This window comes from Pygocentrus nattereri, chromosome 18, assembly GCF_015220715.1.
Source record: "Pygocentrus nattereri isolate fPygNat1 chromosome 18, fPygNat1.pri, whole genome shotgun sequence".
Taxonomy (NCBI): Eukaryota; Metazoa; Chordata; class Actinopteri; order Characiformes; family Serrasalmidae; genus Pygocentrus; species Pygocentrus nattereri.
Genome location: NC_051228.1, coordinates 38,998,120 through 39,018,658, shown reverse-complemented (window position 1 = coordinate 39,018,658; position 20,539 = coordinate 38,998,120). Strand labels below are relative to the sequence as shown.

Here is a 20,539-nt window from a genome sequence, read left to right as displayed (position 1 = left end):
GTTTACATACATCCCTTTGGCCTTGAATCACTCTTTCCCATGTCATTCTGACCATGTGGTTCAGTGGGTGTGCAGGTGTGGCGCAGGCTGTGTGTGTGTACATCCTCCCATTTATTGAGTTCTTTGTCTATTCTTGAGCGTTTTTCGTTAACTATGTTCGTTAACTTTTACTCTTTCTTCAGCAATGTCTTCAGCAAGGTCACTAATAGGCTTACTGTAGTCCGAGTCCGGACCTGGATTTATAACTGATAAACTATAGAGAATTCTATAATTTGGATGGGGTGGTCCTGTTCTAATCAGCGTAACTTTTCTAGACTTTGCGGTGGCTTTAGTGGCCGGAGACTCTCAGACCAATCACATGTGCTGTAAATATCACACGTGACGCTGCTCAGCCAATCAGATCTGTGCATTACGATGAGCTCTGAGACTGGAGTGAGTGACGCCACACAGGGGAGGGACGAGGAGAGAAACAGCAGTCAGAGAAGAAAGTGAGTCAGAGGGAAGTTATTCCACATGACGTGACCTAAAAAGAGGAAACTGACAGTAAATGTTGTTGAAATCTGACCGAACTGGACTTTATTTGATCTGATGTTCAGTAAATGTTGGTGAAATCTGACAGAACTGGACTTTATTTGATCTGATGTTCAGTAAATGTTGGTGAAATCTGACCGAACTGGACTTTATTTGATCTGATGTTCAGTAAATGTTGGTGAAATCTGACCGAACTGGACTTTATTTGATCTGATGTTCAGTAAATGTTGGTGAAATCTGACCGAACTGGACTTTATTTGATCTGATGTTCAGTAAATGTTGGTGAAATCTGACCGAACTGGACTTTATTTGATCTGATGTTCAGTAAATGTTGTTGAAATCTGACCGAACTGGACTTTATTTGATCTGATGTTCAGTAAATGTTGTTGAAATCTGACCGAACTGGACTTTATTTGATCTGACGTTCAGTAAATGTTGGTGAAATCTGACCGAACTGGACTTTATTTGATCTGATGTTCAGTAAATGTTGGTGAAATCTGACCGAACTGGACTTTATTTGATCTGATGGTCAGTAAATGTTGTTGAAATCTGACCGAACTGGACTTTATTTGATCTGATGTTCAGCAAATGTTGTTGAAATCTGACCGAACTGGACTTTATTTGATCTGATGGTCAGTAAATGTTGTTGAAATCTGACCGAACTGGACTTTATTTGATCTGATGTTCAGTAAATGTTTTTGAAATCTGACCGAACTGGACTTTATTTGATCTGATGTTCAGTAAATGTTGTTGAAATCTGACCGAACTGGACTTTATTTGATCTTATGTTCAGTAAATGTTGTTGAAATCTGACCGAACTGGACTTTATTTGTTCTGATGTTCAGTAAATGTTGTTGAAATCTGACCGAACTGGACTTTATTTGATCTGACGTTCAGTAAATGTTGTTGAAATCTGACCGAACTGGACTTTATTTGATCTGACGTTCAGTAAATGTTGTTGAAATCTGACCGAACCTGGACCTTATTGGATTTTAATTAAAGACCTCTGTTCTTGACTCATGCCTCTAGTGGAGTTTCACTTCTTGAGTGCTAAATTTAGTGAAGGCTTTTTGAGCACTCCCTTCTTGCTTCCTCTCAGAAAGAAGCAGCCCACTCTGACTAAGAGGAGCTCTTAAGAATCCAGGCTCAGTATTATTGTTATCATTTTGCTATACTATTTATTAGAGATGCATCAATACTGATATTAGTATTAGCTCACTTGCTCATGCCCGTCCTGGTTCTCGTTCATTGCTGCCTGGTTTGAGTTTCAGTGCCCAGTGTGGCACAAGTTAGCAAAGCTGCTGTAGTGCGGTTTCTCAGCATTGCTGCTCGGTCCGTAGACGCACAGCATGCTGTTTTGAATCACCGCATGGCTTTTGGACCAAGCAGTTTAGTACAGTGTAAGCGTATAAATTGTAGGTTTTGTCCATGCACAGTAGTAGTAGTAGTAGATCTTGGGGCTGCTTTTTTTATACTGTTGACCACAAGATTTTAATCCAGCTTCTTGAATGCTGGGTCGGCCTCTCGGGCACAGTTTGGTGTCTAAATGGTTAGAATGGTTTAAATCATATTTAACTGATAGGCGGTTCACTTGGAAATTATTCGTCATAAAGATTTGCCATTTCTTGAGTCCTCCAAGGTTCAGTCTTAGGGCCTTTGCTTTTCTCTTTGTACATGGTACCTCTAGGTCATATCATTAGGAAGCATAGTATAAGTATTCATAGCTATGCTGACGATACCCAATTATGCATTTCCATTGCTGAGAAGAGGCTTTAGTTTTGTTTATAGGAGCATCTGATTTTAAATTAGTACTATAACTTTTACGCTTAGATATAAGATGTATTTGACACGTTTCAGTGGTCCGTATGATTGTGTCATGCTAAATAAATATAAATACCTCTTAGAAGGAGACTTGTGTAGTTTCTTCTCATTCCAAAACACTTTGAGTGGTCTTTGTGACCTTGTCGGGGGTAATAATATCATATTTATAAAGAATTAATGACAGACAGTTTCACCAGGGTATATTTTGGTTTGTCCATCCAGTCAAGGCTAATTATTCAGTAACTGCTTGAAATAAATTTGTGGAAGCGGTTGGGAACGACAGCAGCTCAGCCACGAAGTGGTCGGCCACGTAAAATGACAGAGCGGTCAGCGGATGCTGAGGGGCATAGTGCGCAGAGGTCACCAACTTTCTGCAGAGTCCATCACTACAGACCTCCAAACTTCATGTGGCCTTCAGATCAGCTCAAGAACAGCGTAGAGAGCTTCATGGAATGGGTTTCCATGGCCGAGCAGCTGCATCCAAGCCTTACATCACCAAGCGCAGTGCAAAGCGTGGAATGCAGTGGAGTAAAGCGCCGCCACTGGACTCTAGAACAGTGGAGACGAGTTCTCTGGAGTGACCAATCACGCTTCTCCGTCTGGAAATCCGATGGACGAGTCTGGGTTTGGCGGTTGCCAGGAGACGGTACTTGTCTGACTGCATCATATTAAACCCTATGGATGAAGAATGGCATGTTGCTCAAGCTCATATGCGTGTAAAGGCAGACGAGCGAATACTTTTGGCGATATAGTGTTTTGCTTGGAATGTCAGAGTGCTGATTCAGGATCTATCTCCTTAAATTCCTGAAACAATTTCGATATTTGATAAAAAAACCAAGTTTTTCTTGCAGTTGTGCTCTTCTCCCCCAGTCCAGGCGATGCCCTTGAAGAATTAAACCCATTTGCTCTGAGTAAACAGTCTCTTCGTCTCTCAAGGTCACAGTGTGATGATTTAGTGTGATCTTTTAACTAAGTTGAGTGTGCACCACAGATCACACATGGCGCTGAGTAGCACCCCTTGTGATGCCTTGTGACATTTCTTAAGCGTGTGACTCTCGTGCTGGTGTGAGTCAGGGCCTTCTCCTGGGAGCAAAGACGTAATACTGAGGAATGGAATGCTTTCTGTTTGCCTACCAGCCTGCAGCCCAGTCCTCCTCTCAAGTCTTCTTTTTGTTTGTGTATATGTGTGTGTGTGTGTGTGTGTGTGTGTGTGTGTGTGTGTGTGTGTGTGTGTGTGTGTGTGTGTGGACCTGGGGAGGTCTAAAATCTGGTCAAAGGGGCTGAAATGTTGTGGACTATTATTAAACGTAGGCTCAAAGAAGCGATTATCATCACTGTTCTTCAGCCTTTGATGTTTATTAAAACACCATTTGCTAGCCAGTCATGTGCTTTATGTCCACACCAATAGGATATTATTCCAAATACAACATAGCCTTTATACTCAACTACTGATTTTTTTCATTCTGTTTTGTTCGGGAAGGCATGTTGATAACGAGAGGTGAGGGTTTGTGGTAAATATGATTGAGCTATAAGAATTTGAGTGGATTATATCACTTATATCATTTACACCGGTCAGGCGTCACGTTCTGACCACCTCCTTGTTTCTACGCTCACTGTCCACTTTATCAGCTCCACTGACCGTATAGCTGCACTCTGTAGTTCTACAGTTACAGACTGTAGTCCATCTGTTTCTCTGATACTCTGTTACCCTGTTCTTCAGTGGTCAGGACCCCCATGGACCCTCACAGAGCAGGTACTGTTTGGGTGGTGGGTCATTCTCAGCACTGCAGTAACACTGACGTGGTGGTGGTGTGTTAGTGTGTGTTGTGCTGGTCTGAGTGGAGTCTGTAACTGTAGAACTACAGAGTGCAGCTATACAGTAAGTGGAGCTGATGAAGTGGACAGTGGGCGTAGAAACGAGGAGGTGGTCAGAACGTTACGGTGTGTGTATCACGTAAAATCAACCAAAGAAAGTACAAGACTAAGTGTATAGACTACGCTGACGTTCACAGCTGAGTCATTGGTTTTCAGACTGTCCATGTAAGGGTGATCAGCCGGTCATTGGAATTCAACTGGAATTTAAGTCCGATGACTGGTTCAGGGTTCAGTAGAGTGACCAGTGTTGCAGCCATTAATCTAAGCTTGCTATCAGTTTTTCAAAAAAGCGGCAAATGTTTTGTTTGTTTTTTTGTTTGGAGTGATTTCATAAAACACACTTTTGAGTCAGAAGAACCATTTTAAAAACTAAACCTCTATATTATATAAAGGTGTTGAGCTGATTTAAAGTTTTTTCTACCATTTGAACCATTTGTAATCTTTACTTTAAAGAGTGCACAAGAACCTCTGAAGCCCTACAGAGCTGAGAAGAGTGTATGTATCACAAGACATTTAAACTGCATTGACTAAAATACGGTTAAATTATATTTTGAATATCCTGTTGTGTTTTGGCTGGAGTGTCTATTAGTGTCCAGTCATTATTCTGTATATAGTGTCCTGTAGAGGAAGGTTCCCAGCACATGCATGCCTAAGTGTATGTGTGCGTATTTGGATGTACGTGGTGGAGCTGCAGGCCGTGGGATCAAACCAGGCTTCTGCAGCTCGGGTTTATTTTTCCTTCAGCTGTGACTGATAAAACGCAGCTGTCCAAATGTGCATCAGAGCAGTGTGTAAGCTGTGCGAGTGCCTGGCGTGGATGGCCTGGCTCTCAGTCCAGCCATCTGCAAGCAAACAGATCAAACCAGGCTGCTGTGCTCCCCCGCTGCTGGGGTTGAGAAAACAGCTGTGGTGGACGCGCATGACCAGGTCACGGTGCGCTCCTGGATCGATGCACTTAAAGGGCTCCATTATTCCCCCTGGGCTGCGTAAACATGGTGGAGAAATGAGTTAATTCAATTGGGTGAAGAGCTGCGAGTCATCCGGCCTGGTGATCCACATTTCTTCGGTAACGTTTTGCTTCCTGGCTGCCTAAATGAAGACCACAGCGGGCTCCTAAAAGCAGATGCGTGGTGTGTGTTAGTCCAAAGAAAAGTGGATTACGGTTCACAAGCCTTCCAGATGTACTAGGGCCTGTAAGACAGAACCATAGTACAACCCCATTGCTTAAAAAGTTGGGATGCTGTGCAAAATGTAACAAAAACAATGTATTAGAAAACATTCAGGGAATTCAGGTGTTCCAGTCACTTCCATGGCCACAGGTGTATAGAGCCGAGCCCCTAGGCCTGCAGACTGCTTCTACAGACATTAGAAAGAATGGGTCGCTCTCCAGTCGTGAAATTTCCTCACTACTAAATATTCCACAGTCCACTGTCAGTGGGATTATAACAAAGTGGAAGCGATTGGGAACGACAGCAGCTCAGCCACGAAGTGGTCGGCCACGTAAAATGACAGAGCGGTCAGCGGATGCTGAGGGGCATAGAGCGCAGAGGTCACCAACTTTCTGCAGAGTCCATCACTACAGACCTCCAAACTTCATGTGGCCTTCAGATCAGCTCAAGAACAGCGTAGAGAGCTTCATGGAATGGGTCTCCATGGCCGAGCAGCTGCATCCAAGCCTTACATCACCAAGTGCAATGCAAAGCGTGGAATGCAGTGGAGTAAAGCGCCGCCACTGGACTCTAGAGCAGTGGAGACGTGTTCTCTGGAGTGACCAATCACGCTTCTCCGTCTGGAAATCCGATGGACGAGTCTGGGTTTGGCGGTTGCCAGGAGACGGTACTTGTCTGACTGCATTGTGCCGAGTGTAAAGTTTGGTGGAGGGGGGATCATGGTGTGGGGGTGTTTTTCAGGAGCTGGGCTCGGCCCCTTAGTTCCAGTGAAAGGAACTCTTAAAGCTTCAGCACCAAGAGATTTTGGACAATTTCACGCTCCCAACTTTGTGGGAACAGTTTGGGGACGGCCCCTTCCTGCTCCAACATGACTGCGCACCAGTGCACAAAGCAGGTCCATAAAGATGTGGATGAGCCAGTTTGGTGTGGAAGAACTTGACTGGCCTGCACAGAGTCCTGACCTCAACCCCATAGAACACCTTTGGGATGAATTAGAGTGGAGACTGTGAGCCAGGCCTTCTCGTCCAATATCAGTGTCTGACCTCACAAATGAGCTTCTGGAAGAACGGCCAAAAATTCCCATAAACACTCCTAACCCTTGTGGAAAGCCTTCCCAGAAGAGTTGAAGCTGTTATAGCTGCAAAGGGTGGGCCGACATCATATTAAACCCTATGGATTAAGAATGGGACGTCACTCAAGTTCATATGCGTGTGAAGCCAGACGACCGAATACTTTTGGAAATATAGTGTATTTGTGCTGCTTCGGAAGAAAACGTATTACCATTTTCCATTTTTCAGTTTCTGGCATAATTTGAAAGTTCCTCTTATTGTTTACATTGTATGTAAATTTCACAAAGAAAGGACCAAAAGAAATGACCCAAAATGACTTGGAAAGACGTCTGGTTCCATTGAGTTACATTAAAAGTAATCTATGTTTTTTTCTTCTCCTGTAAAGTTACCGCTTTGGAGATATGAGGGTTTCTTCGATATAAATATTAATGTGTATATCATGGATGCACAATTGTAATTGCTAGACTTTTGTTAAGGCGATTGTCTAATTTTTTGAGGCGAGTCAGGTAATTTCACTTCTGCTGTATATGATTGCTGCTGCTACATATGTACCAAAATGTTGTAGTATCATTTTATGACTTGTGTTAAACAGCCAGCTGCCTCTTATCTTTAATATTTTTTGATATAATTTATTAAATTCATGTTATTTAAATTAAATTAATGCCAGTATGGCCCATTAAAGAGCAATTAGTGATGTTTATATCACAGGTTTGGCTTATAAAGTCATGGAAAATGGAACCCAATGTGTCTTGTGTGAAAAATTATTATTTTTTAATTAGTTTATTTAGTAAGTTTGAGAGAAAGAGACAGCAGGCTCTCGTTCTGTCAGTTAGGTTCAGCTCGATCCGACTGCTAAAGTCTGGAAAACCATAGAACACCAGATTCTTTGCTGCTTTCCCTGCAAATAAACTCCTCTTGTTTGCCCGGCTCAGTCTCGAATAACGTTTTCCGTGGTTTATTGTCAGTCGCTCTTGATCTATGTTAGAGGGATGGTGTTTCCTGTAGGGTATTTTTGTGTAAAGCTGAGGTGGAGCCATGCACTGGGCTTATAACTGGGTCACATCAGAGGCGTATTACAACTTTAACCAGCACAACGTCCTTCATCCCTCTCCGAACTAGAGCAGCACACAGACACTCCTGAGAATAGCATAGAAAGAGATGCAACTATGGCCCAGAAATAAACTCCCCACAAATGTCAGTGTTTTCAGAGCTGGAACTTAACCCCATCGTTAAAGGGGAGAATTAAAAGCATAAAAAAACGAAAGAAGTTGGTGATTAACATTCACAGTGATAGCACTCAAACCAAAGCTGTATATGAAGTCTAAGGAGAGCCCTTCAGGATTTTATTATACAACAGAAATTTGACCCAACAGTTAAAATAGTTACAGTGGACAGTCCTACTTACTGACCTATTCAACCTCAAATACAAATTGAAGAGCTGGTTGTGGTCCTTCAGTGATTTATCTCATACATTTTTCTGGGTTAGAGCTGAATGTGGCTGGCTGTCTGTCTGTCTCTTGGTGCACACAGAGAAGATGAATCCATCATAGTAAAGCTCTCGGCTGGAAATAGACTTGCTATTGATCGCTGTGTAGGAGCCCTCTGTCTGCTTGTGCTCATTGTGTAATTGATGCCTTAAATCAATGAAAGAGAAAGCTGGTTAGAGGCGTGAGATCAGCATTCCTGGACGCTGTGAACTGGAACGTCTGTGTCAGCTCTCCAAAAGCATACTGGCCCCAACACCCACCCCTGTGGCACGCCGGTGGCTTCTTTAGTTTTGGACCTGGAATGGAGGAGTTGTGAAGCATATTGTCACTGTCTGAACAAAACCTTGTATCTCCCAAATTGGTCATTTTTTTAGGAAAAGGAAACAGATTTGTTTTCAAGTAATTGTAGACCATGTCTGTTGGTCCATATGTCTGGAAATTTTATGAAAATAGCTTACATGCAGCCTAATAATCCATTAATAATTTGACTCAATTGGAATAGAATACGTCAATGTATACAGCTCAATCGGAATAGTGTAGTCCGATTGAGGCCTTTCGGAATACAATTTCTATCCAATTGAATGAGGTGGGTAATCCTGTAAATAATCCATTAAATAGAGGAATAATATCCGTGTAAGCGCCTGTATCCGATTACATTCCCTATCGGAAAGTTTAAGTTCTGCATGTGCGTCGCGTCACAGTGAGAGTTTATACCGTTCAACACGGCGGAGCAGAAACTGGTCTGCAGAGGAGACGAAGTTCATGCTCTGATCTTTAAAAGACGGCGGCGGGACGGACGTCCAGCTTATGCGTCTCAGAGCACGACGTCTTCCTCTCGGCCTTCTTTAATAAGGACATGTGAAGGACGTTTTCCTGAGTCTGACGTCATTTTAAAGCAGTTAAAAACACAATCACTGCTCACTGCTGCTCATCTCAAACAGTGACTTTATATTCATGATTGTTGCTAATAGTGATTCAGTTTCCCAAACTAATTATTTTGAGACTCTCCATTTCAGTAAATAAAACATCTGATTCAGTGAATCATTGACATATGACTGAAATCGACTCTCTAGTCATCTCCTCTACATGCAATGTCAGTGATTGACTCAGATGTTGTACCTCTAAATGCACAAAGCCCAGATAAACAGTCCACTATGGCCTTCAGAAAGAAAACGTAAGCGATTGTTCTTAATATGTGGCAATGTAGCATTTTATGTTGAGATGTGATGAGATTAAATTGTGTAGAATTATTAATGAAACATTTCTATAAAAGTTTTTTTCCGTTTATAACACCGTTAAACTTTTACATTGTGTGTTCCAAAAATGTTGAATTAGATTGACCAATTTATTGAAAAGGAATCACTTCCAAAAATAAAATTTATTTATTTATTTGTTTGTTTTTAACAAGTCAAGCACTGCTAGTTGATAGAGCCCAAATGATATGTTGGTTGGCTTTTAATATTGGACAATATTAATGACCCACTGTTTTATTGGTATCAGCAAAAACATCAACTGAGCATGAGCATTAAAACAGCATGGCACGACACACACAGAACAATAACCACAAGGGTTTTATATCAGTTGGGACCTTCTTGTTGGTATTTTAAATGACTTTCACCAATTAGGACGTACACTGTGTGCACAATTATTAGACTAGTGAGTATTTTGACCATATTATCATTTTTAGGCATGTTTTCTAACTCCAAGCTGGATAAACTTGAAGGCTTAATGGATTTAAGCATAGCAGGTGATGTGTATCTGTGTAATGAGGGAGGGTGTGGCCTAAGGAGGTCAACACCCTGTATCAAGGTGTGTTTATAATTATTAGGCAGCTTTTTTAGGCAAAATGGGCCAAAAAAGAGAATGAACTGACTCTGAAAAGTTAAAAATGAAAAAGTCTCTCAGAGGGATGCCGAACTCTTGAAATTGCTGAGATATTGGGGCGAGATCACAGAACCATCAAACGTTTTGTTGGAAATAGTCAACAGGGTCGCAAGAAACGTGCTGAGAAAAAAAGACGCAAAATAACTGCCAAGGATTTGAGAAGAATCGAGCGTGAAGCTACCAGGAACCCATTATCTTCCAGTTCTGTCATATTCCAGAACTGCAGCCTAGCTGGAGTATCAAGAAGTACGAGATGTTCAGCGCTCAGAGACGTGGCCGAGGTAAGGAGGCTGAAACCCGACCACCACTGAACAAGACATAAGCTGAAGTGTCTAGACTGCTCCAAGAAGATCTGAAGACAGATTTTTCAGAGGTTTTATGGACTGATGAAACGAGAGTGACTCTTGACGGACCAGATGGACGGGATCAGTAACGGGACAGAGCTCCACTTCGAGTCAGAGGCCAGCGAGGTGGAGGTGGGCTACTGGTATGGGCTGGTATTACTAAAGATGAGCTGGTTGGACCTTTTCGGGTTGAAGATGGGCTCAAAATCAACTCCCAAGCCTGCTGCCAGTTTTTAGAAGACACTTTCTTTAAGCAGTGGTCCAGGAAGAATCTGCATCTTTCAAAAAGACGATGATTTTTATGCAGGGCGATGCTCCATCACATGCATCCAGGTACTCCTCTGCATGGCTCGCCAGTAAAGGCCTTAAAGATGAAGAACTTATGACGTGGCCCCCTTCCTCACCTGACCTGAACCCTACTGAGAACTTGTGGGCAGTTCTTAAACGGGAGATTTACAGTGAAGGAAAACAGGACCCCTCTCTGAACAGGGTCTGGGAGGCTGCGGCTGCTGCTGCACAAAAAGTTGATCGTCAACAGATCAAGAAACTGACCGACTCCATGAATGGAAGGCTTATCACTGTTACTGAAGAGAAGGGCGGCTGTACTGGTCACTTTTTTTTTTATTTCTCAGAAATGTTCATTGGAAAGTTTTGAGTTGTTTGTTTATAATTCTCACTTGAACAGATGAAAATAAAGTGAGATGGGAAAATGTTTTTCATTTAGCTGCGTAATAATTCTGCACCATTATAGTTTCCCAGTAAATGTGCACATATAGATATAGATTCTCCTTAGAAAGCCAAAACTTCACTTTTACTTTCTTAAACATTCATGTTTGAGGTTTATTAACAGTTTGGATTAACCGAGAGCGCTGCAGCTGGTCATTAATAAAAATAATCCTCAAAAATAAGACTTGCCTAATAATTGTGCACACAGTGTATTTATTTGATATATATTTGTAGCTCAGTTCATTTATTGGAAAATCCCAAAACCAGCTGAGAACTTTTTGTGGTTATTGGGGCAGAAACTACAAACTACATACAGTACAGTCTACATTGAAAACAACTTTGTCCCGAACTTGTAAGTGTAATATGTGGTCAAACAGTGAGATTGTCCATGCTCTCTCTGTGTGTTGGTATTTGTGTAATTCACACTTTTCTTTGTGCTTCTTTTCAGCTGGGGCTTAAGATGAACACTAGAACAGGAGGTAAGTGGAACCGACTTTATTTGTATGTACAGCCCTTTTTCCAAAAAAGTTGGGAAGCTGTGCAAAACGTAAATAAAAACAAAATGCAATGATGTGCAAATCATTTAAACCCTATATTTAATTGGAAATAGTACTAAGACAACAAATCAAAGGTTAAAACTGAGAATTTTGTGCCCATTTTGAATTTGATATCAGCAACATGTTTCAAAAAAGTTGGGACGGGGGACAAAAGGCTGGTAATGTTGTGTAATGCTAAAAAAACACCTGGTGGTTGATTGGCAGCAGGTCAGTAACATGACTGGGTATAAAGAGCATCTCAGAGAGGCGGAGTCTTTCAGAAGTAAAGATGAGGAGGTTCACCGCTCTCTGGAAGACGGCACCATCAAATAGAACAACAGTGCAAGAAGAACGTTCCTCAACATAAAACAGCAAAGAGCTTCTGCTTTCCATCGTCTACGGTGCAGAACATCATTAAAGACTCAGAGAATCTGGAGAAATCTCTGTCTGTGAGGGACGAGGCTGAACACCAGTATCTGCTGGCCGTGATCTTTGGGCCCTCAGGCAGCACTGCATTAAAAACAGACATGATTCTGTAGTGGAAATCACTGCATGGGCTCAGAAACACTTCTGAAAACCACTGTCTGTGAACACAGTTCATCACTGCCTCCACAAACGCTGTTAAACTCTAAAACACAAAGAAGAACCCAAATATAAACAGGATCCAGAAACGCTGCCACCTTCTCTGGGCCTGAGCTCATTTAAAATGGACTGAGGGGAAGTGGAAAAGTGTCCGGCGGTCCGACGGATCAACATTTGACATTCTTTAGGAAATCATGGACACTGTGTCCTCCGGGCTGAAGACCACTCAGCTTGTTATCAGTGCCCCGTTCAAAAGCCAGTATTCATGATGGTTTGGGGGCATTAGTGCACATGGCCTGGGTGACGTGCTCATCTGTGAAGGCTCCATTAACGCTGAACATCTGCTGCCGTCCATTCGACGTCTTTTTCAGGGATGGACTTGTTTGTTTCAGCAAGATGATGTAAAACCACATTCTGCATGTATTACAGCAGCACTGCTCCCTATTTAAAGAGTCCGGGTGCTAAACTGACCTGCCTGCAGTCCAGAACGGTCACCACTAATTACATTTGGCACATTATGAAATGAAAAAAAAACTAGGAGACTGAACTGACGATCAGCTGAAATCCTGAATCAAATAAGAACAGAAAACATTTCACTGTCAGAGCTGCAGCAGCGTCTCCTCAGTTCCCAAACACTGACAGAGCTGTTAAAGAAGAGGAGGTGGACTCAGCGGTGAACAGAACCCGTCCCGACTTTTTTGGAACATGTTGTTGGCATCAAATTCAAAATGGGTAAATATTTTTCAAAAAACAATAAAATTTGTCTTTGCAGTAATTTCCTATAAGAATATGGTTTACATGATTTTCATATCATTGCATCCTATTTTTATTTACATTCTGCACAGCGTCCCAGCTTTTTTGGAAATGGGGTTTTTATACTGTCATGGTGGCTGTGTAGTACTGACGGTTTTTGGCACTTGTAATCATCATAATAGCTTAAGATAACACAAGCCTCCACATTTCTCTATTACATTCTTTCTAACACTCACACACACACACACACACACACACACACACACACACACACACACAATGCCCCTTCACCAGTATCCATTTACATGCATGAAGACAAAATTGGATTTCTGGGAATGACTCAGGCCTTTCCAGCATGGTGAAACTGTACCACCCAAAAATAATGATAGGTTGTTTTTATTTTGCACCACACATTCATAGAAAAACACTTTCACAAAAGGATCAACCGCAATACAGAAAACACACACATTGTTTGGGTTAGACGGTTTTTGAGTAGATCCTTGGTAGCGCAGATTTAAAGAATAGACGTGTTTTCGATGGTTCTGCCCAGCAGCACCTTTCTCTCTCTCTCCGTTTCACTTCTGTCAGCACATTGTCACCATCCTTGCTAAACAGTCTTGGTCTTGCTGGGAACTGTTCTGTGATCTCTACATCAGGATTGTGAAATGTTTCCGTGGTTTTGTGCTGAGACAGGCGTGGAAGGGGGGAGGTTACGGCAAAGTTCATGACTCAGGCCAGCTGTCAACTTTAGAAGGCATGTCTTTTGGAATTATTGAGAATGTTCTGGGGTTGGATGTGCAAACAAAAGTTTTGTGTAGAGAAGGACAGAAGGAATTAGAATTCAGCGTATTCCTACACACACTGCCGTTTATAGTTCAGAATCACCATTCAAAGATATCATGGCTTTAAATACTATGAAAGAAAAATTGCTTGTAAATAAACGGGTTAAATGATGCGAATATGGTTATGGTAGTTTATAGTTTTCAGATCATAAAGGAAGAGTTCTGGGGAGTCTTCAGTGCTTGTTCTCCTCCAAGCACTGTCCAGTGACAGTATGTGATCTGTGATCAGGGGGGAGACATATGCATATATATATATACTGTTATACACGTTGTCTGAGCAAAACCTCGTATCTCCAAAAAGGTTACTCAACCACACTCACCAGCCACTTTATTAGGTACACCTTGCTAGTAAAAGGCTGGACCCCCTTTTGCCTTCAGAACTGCCTTAATTCTTCATGCCAGACTTTCAACAAGGTGTTGGAAACGTTCCTCAGAGATTCTGGTTGGTTATTTGAGTTCCTGTTGTCTTTCTATCATCTGGAACCAGTCTGCCCATTCTCCTCTGACCTCTCACACCAACAAGGCATTTTCGTCCACACAACTGACCGCTCACTGGATATCTCCTCTTTTTCGGACCGTTCTCTGTGAACCCTAGAGATGGTTGAGCGTGAAAATCCCAGCAGATCAGCAGTTTCTGAAATACTCAGACCAGCCCGTCTGGCACCAACAACCACGCCACGTTCAAAGCCCCTTAAATCCCCTTTCTTCCCCGTTCTGATGCTCGGTCTGCACTTCAGCAAGTCGTCTTGACCACCTCTACACGCCTAAATGCAGTGAGCTGCGGCCGTGTGATTGGCTGATCAGCTATTTGTGTTAACAAGCAGCTGAACAGGTGTACCTAATAAAGTGGCAGGTGAGTGTACGTGTGTGTGTATATATATATATATATATATATATATATATATATATATATATGTATATACGTGTGTGTGTGTGTGTGTGTGTGTGTATTCTAATACATACTTCAACAATATATCTCTAAGTTCAGAATGATGAACAGAGCTGAAATGAATCTTTAACTGAAAAAGCTGTGAAATGCCAAGATGTTACAGTAAAATCTGTTACATAGAAAGTGATTAAAGTGTTGATCAAATCTCAGGGCAGCTACGTGACCTTTTGTTGTTTAGTGCATGATGTTTTAATTTGTATTACCAAACTAAATTATCGTCAGTCATTTCTTTTGAGCGAGTGTAGTTCACCTGTTCTTTTTGAATCGAAGCTGTTTACCAGGTCCTGGATGTCTGTGAGGGCATCGTCGAGAGAATACTGTTCCTTCCTCGTTTGGTGTTGTGTTGCTTTGCTGAGGCTGTGTTTTGGCTTTGATGGACAGGGCCAGGCGTCAGACTGACCGCGTTCGGGCAGCACAGGGCCAGCTTTCCTGCTGCCTGACCCCACTCGGAGTGTTTGTGGAGGATTCGGGTTTACCTCGTCCCCCGTATGGTGGGCCATTATCAGGAGCACGGTGGCCTTCCCCCTGCTGGACGGCAGCGGGGAAGTGTGTGTGTTCGTGTAATGGGCCCCCAGAGACCTCGGGTGGGTCATGGGTCATGCCATTCAAGGGGCCTAGACGGCCTCTCACACGACCTCGATGGAGACAGACGGTGGCAGCAGAGAAGTGCGCGTGTGTGTGGATGTACTGCTTTGTGTGAGGTGGTGTTTTTGTAAAACCGTAAGGAATGCAGTGTGAGTGAGTGTTTGTGTCGGCCTCTCTGCTTGTGAGCTCCGTATATCATGTTACAGCAGATATCCAGATGATTAGTGTGCTGTAGTTCACACTCAGACAATGGGACTGATCAGCTTATGCTTCTCAAGGAGTCTACACGCATGTTCTTTGGTTTCTTCACTGCAAAGTCCATCATTCCCTTATGTGACCTGCACTAACCATTTACAGCAGTTTTTACTTAAGCAATACAACATGAGAGCGAGTCACGGCCGAAGGCGAGTGCCGTAGATCATCCCAGCCGTGATGTTATTGGTGATAACTCCCTCCTGGAGTGCTCTACTGCTTTAATACAGCAGGTAAATAAATACAGTAAGAAATGAATAAACTGGCCGTGAACGCGGCGTTTAATATGTTTTAATGTTCAGCTCCTTCCTCCTAATTAGAGCTCCTTAACGAGCAGCTCGTGCTACGTCAGAGTAACGAGCTCCGCCCACTCGCTGCTCAGCCGGCAGTTCGTTCTCCAGCTCCTTACACAAAATTCCCAAACTGTCGTCACCACTGAGCAGCTTTTCAGTCGGCAGCTGTGACAGAAGAACAGCTGAACAACCTGGAATCAGCCAGAAATGAACCCAACACCATTCGCCAGACGTGTCTGATCTTCAGAGTCGGACCAAATCAGACTGAGCCATAAAACTGACCCAATATCAGGTTCAGCTCAGTTTGGTCAGTTTCTCCAGATCAGTATTAATGTTGTTTTGTTCCAGCCGGTCTGTGAAGCTTCTTACAGCCCGTTTAGTTTGGCGAATGGTGTTTAAATGGGAATTTAGTGTCGTCTCGTCTTCAGAGTCGGACCAAATCGGTTGTCGGTCAGATGTGATCTTAACAGTGTCCGTTTTCTGTTTGTGGCAAAGTCAAAAGTAAAAACGTTCAGATGGCTCGAGCGTCTCCTACAACTGTCAGAGCCGTTGCTTAGCAACAGCGTCTCAGCAAAGCGATAGTGTTTGTGAAAAACCCGTGATGTTCTGGTGAAATAACAGCAGTTAGAATGCAGCTTAACCAATCAGCTCGTGTCCCCAGAACTAACTATTGTATAAAGTACCATAAATCATTCTTATATGGTCCACACAACTGAGAATTCAATCAGCACCAAGTAAACAACTCAGATCCATGTGGCTGGAGCTGTTTTTGAAATTCTCTATTCCCTGTATTAACACTGGGTGATATATGGACAGGATGCCAAACATAGATTTATACTGCTCCTTAATACTGCTGTGATGTGGCCTTCAGTATTTTAAATGCGGTACTGTGCAAAAGTCAGAGACCATTGTTTCTTTATTTAATTACCAGTTGAAACAGACATTAAATAAGGGTTTTCCGTGTTAGTGGAAAAAAGCATGACATTTCACAGGAAATTAAACCAGTCCTCAACAAATAATTATAATATACTTTTTGCTTAGTTTTCCAAAGAAATGTGCTTGGATATTTTTCCACATCTAAGATTTTCCCAATCTAAGTAATCCAAACAGATTAATGATGTTGAGGTCTGGGCTCTGGGGTGGTCCGTCTGTTGTTCTGAGAACAACAGCAGCTTATTTGTTTGATTTGCCATTTGTTAGATTTTTTTTGTGTGTACTTCTTTTTCTCGAAAACAAATTCTTGACAGCTGCACACTTTTTCAGAACCACAGCGTTGATTGGTCTTCTCATGGTGTAAAGATGGACAGATTTTCTCAGATCTGAAGCAGAGTGGCGCTTTAATGTCTCAGTAACAATTAGACAATGGCATTATTGTGCAGCCCTTACATGGGAATATCAGACATACTGTATAGAATTAATGAATTAGTGTCAGCTTTAACACAGTTTCTCAAATGTAACTAATAAAATGAACATTTTTACAAAGGTAGTTTCCCTGCTGGCTGTTTGTGCTCTGTGCGCAGCTTCCTGGCACAAGTTTTTTTGAGCAACATGAATGCAGAACGCTGGAGATGCATTATGGGTACTCCCTGCCTGCTAGGTTACCAGAGCTGGACGAATTACACAAACCCTGTACCTGAGTTAAAGTCGAGACCCCCAGGGTAAAATATTCCTCCAGTAAAAGTAGAAGTTCCTCCCTTTAGACCTCCACTGGAGTAAAAGTACTAAAGTATTTCCCTTCAAATGTACTTAAGTATAAAGTAAAAGTACTAAAAGAGGAATTCTGGCTCTGATGTCCTGTTATCATTTTTATAACCAGACTGGCTTCATGAACTCATTTCAGGTGAAAGTCCTCCAGCGTCTCTCTTGGTAAACCAGTCTTTTAATAGAAGGTCATTAATTAGTGACGCTGACGTCTATTAAAATGATCAGAAGCACAAAACACTGAAGGTAAACAGTTTCCATCAGGGAGAACCGAGTGGCTCTGAAATCACTTTTTACACACAAGCAAAGTTTCAGTTTCAGATTTATTTACAACTTAGTTCCAAGTTTAAGTTGAATAAAAACTGGCTTTAAACTCAGGATCACAGATGAGCTCCTTTACTATGTTGATCTGTAGGCGTCTGTTCATAAACATAAACCAGCCCAAACTCATTTACTATAAAATGAAATGGTGTTTGTAGAAATTCAGAAAAAAGCCGCGTCAGTCTCGACTGCATATGTGGACATATTTCTATATTGAGCTCTATTTACACAAAGTTAGGTTAGTTCATCATTTATGTTGAACAGACTCTCCCAAAGTTTTACGCTGCTGCGCTGACGTTGAACCGCGTGCTGCACTGGGTCGGTATGACCAACAGGTCAAAACCAGCTCTAAACAAAGTGACCGCTGGGCCCTGATTGGTGCTCTGGCTTTGCGCTTCTTTCGTTTTGACATGTTACGTTTTTATACACACAGAAACCAAAAGGAACCACAGATTTCTCAAAATGTAGGAGGAAAAAGTCGGATATTAGACTCTGAAATGTAGTGGAGTGAAAGTATCGGAAATACTTCAGAAAATTACAGATACAGGAAAAAACTACTTAAGTACAGTAATTACAATTACTTCATTACTATTGCTGTTGGTTACATTGTTTATACACTACGTATTGTGGGGGTTGTAAGAATGTACTGGGTGTTCTCATCTCTGTTTTTAGACACCACTACAAAACTGCAAACTCCCAAAATAGTGCGCTGTTGAGGGCAGGACACAATTTTGGACATATTCCAGGTTTCACTTATTCACTCAATACCGCTTTGATGTGTGTGTATATGTGTTTGGCAGGCCACTCTGTTTTGGCTCCTCATTCCACTAGAGCTTCTGTGCTGTGTGGTAGAAATGCATTCAGATAAGTCAGTGTGCTTTGTGCCTCATTCCTCTGTTCTCTTTCCTCTGGGTTAAATTTAACCCAGCCTGCTGCTGCTTCTGCTTCTGGCTCTGGAGCTGTTTTGGCTGCTTTTCCCCACTGGGAAGGAGAGGAGACCGTGGATGAGAGAGTGCCACAGAGCAGGCTTGTTCGTGGGCTAGTGTGTAGAGTGGGCTGTTGTAACACATGCAGAATTTGGCTTGGAGTTGTCCCTGAAAAAGACGTCATGTAGATGGCGGCATATTTTGCTCCAAAATGTGAATTAATGGTGCCTTTACAGATGTTTAAGTTATGCACACCACTGACATGACACACCCCCATATCATGATGGATACTGTCACAATGTCTATTATTTTCTAAAACAATTTGAAAGGTGGATCTAGGGCTCGGCGATAAAACGATAATGATAATTATCGCAATAAAACTTTCTTTGATAGAGAGATAAAGTGGAGCGATCAGCTCTCCTGTGACCGAGTAGATCAGTGGCATAGCTGTGCTGACCTACAGTGAACTCACCTCTTTCTGTACATCCTAACAAGCTTTACATTTACAGCATTTGACTGACGCTCTCATCCAGAGCGACTTACAGTTTGATCACTTTACACAGGCAGGCGAAGGAGGTGTTGGGAGTCTTGCCCAAGGACTCTTATTGGTTTAGTGTTGGGTGGTTACCCAGGTGGGGATTGAACCCCAGTCTACAGCGTAGAAGGCAGAGGTGTTACCCACTACACTAACCAACCACACGTTAGCAGAGTTAAATCACATCGGCTCCTCTCAACACCAGCACTGTTACAGCGCTCAGTCATATTTTAGTATTAGTGCATTCCTGAGCAAGTGGGTTCATGCAAATTACAGCCCTGATTTGAACGAAAGCAAACGGAGGAAGCTGGTTTTAGTAGCTGGTTAACTTGAAGCAGCTCCGTCACTCGCACAATACGGCAAATGTGATGATACTGTAGATCAAACACGACACAAATGCACCGATTTCAGTTTAAACGTAGCTAAAAGAAGGACTCTGTCTGGCGTGAGACACAGCGAGCGTCAGATATACTGCGGTTCACCCCTCTACTATGATAGAAATCCAGGTGTTTGAATACTGTGATATGCTCTGATATAGATGTGGTAGGAGTGACGGCAGTGAGGCGGTGTGATCCAACACTGATGTACCGAACCAGCTAATATTTGCTCTTCGTATTAAGCTGACATTGTTCAGAAGCTAAACAGTTTAGCGCTCTCCCATGACAGATCTGAGAAATGTTCTACTGGTTGGTGAGTGTTTGTCGTGTTCTGACCATAAAGGACAGTTTAATACAGCAATTTGGGGCAGTCGTGGGCTGGAGGTCAGGGATCTGGCCCTGTGACCGGAAGGTTGCCGGTTCGATCCCCAGGGCCAACATCCATGACTGAGGTGTCCTTGAGCAAGACACCTAACCCCCAACTGCTCCCCGGGCGCCGTGGATAGGGCTTCCCACCGCTCCAGGCAAGTGTGTGCTCACTTAACTTAACTACCTTAACTTATTAACCGCCCAGGAGCAAAAATCAGCCTTCAAACTTTAAATAAATAATGATTTTACAATATGTATCGATAGCGAACGATATGAAATTTTTTATTGTGATCACATTTTTGCCCATATCGCCCAGCTCTAAGTGGACCACAGCGCACATTTCCACTTTGTGTTAGTCCATCTTGCATGAGCTCTAGCCCTGAGAAGTCGGCAGCATTTCTGGATGATGTTGATTCGTGGCTTCCTTTTTTGCGTGGAACTTGCAGAGGCAGCGAGGAACTGTGTTTACTGACAACAGTATTTCAGAGTCTTCCCGAACCCATGTGGTTATATTCATTACAGCAGCATGTTGGTTTTTAATGCAGTGCTGCCTAAGTGGTCGCCTGGTTCTCTGAATCTTTTAATAATGTTATGGACTGCAGATGGTGAAA

General features: G+C 42.5%; 1 protein-coding gene across 2 annotated transcripts in view; it reads left to right on the top strand.

Annotated features, from left to right (window-relative positions):
• stard13a (StAR-related lipid transfer (START) domain containing 13a) overlaps nt 1–20,539 on the top strand; it is a 155,585-nt gene that overhangs the window by 21,375 nt on the left and 113,671 nt on the right. For both annotated transcript variants that reach the window (XM_037547337.1, XM_037547341.1), the window contains exon 3: nt 11,356–11,386. In XM_037547337.1, coding sequence (XP_037403234.1) covers nt 11,356–11,386 — 31 coding nt within the window. The remainder of the gene's footprint in view (nt 1–11,355; nt 11,387–20,539) is intronic.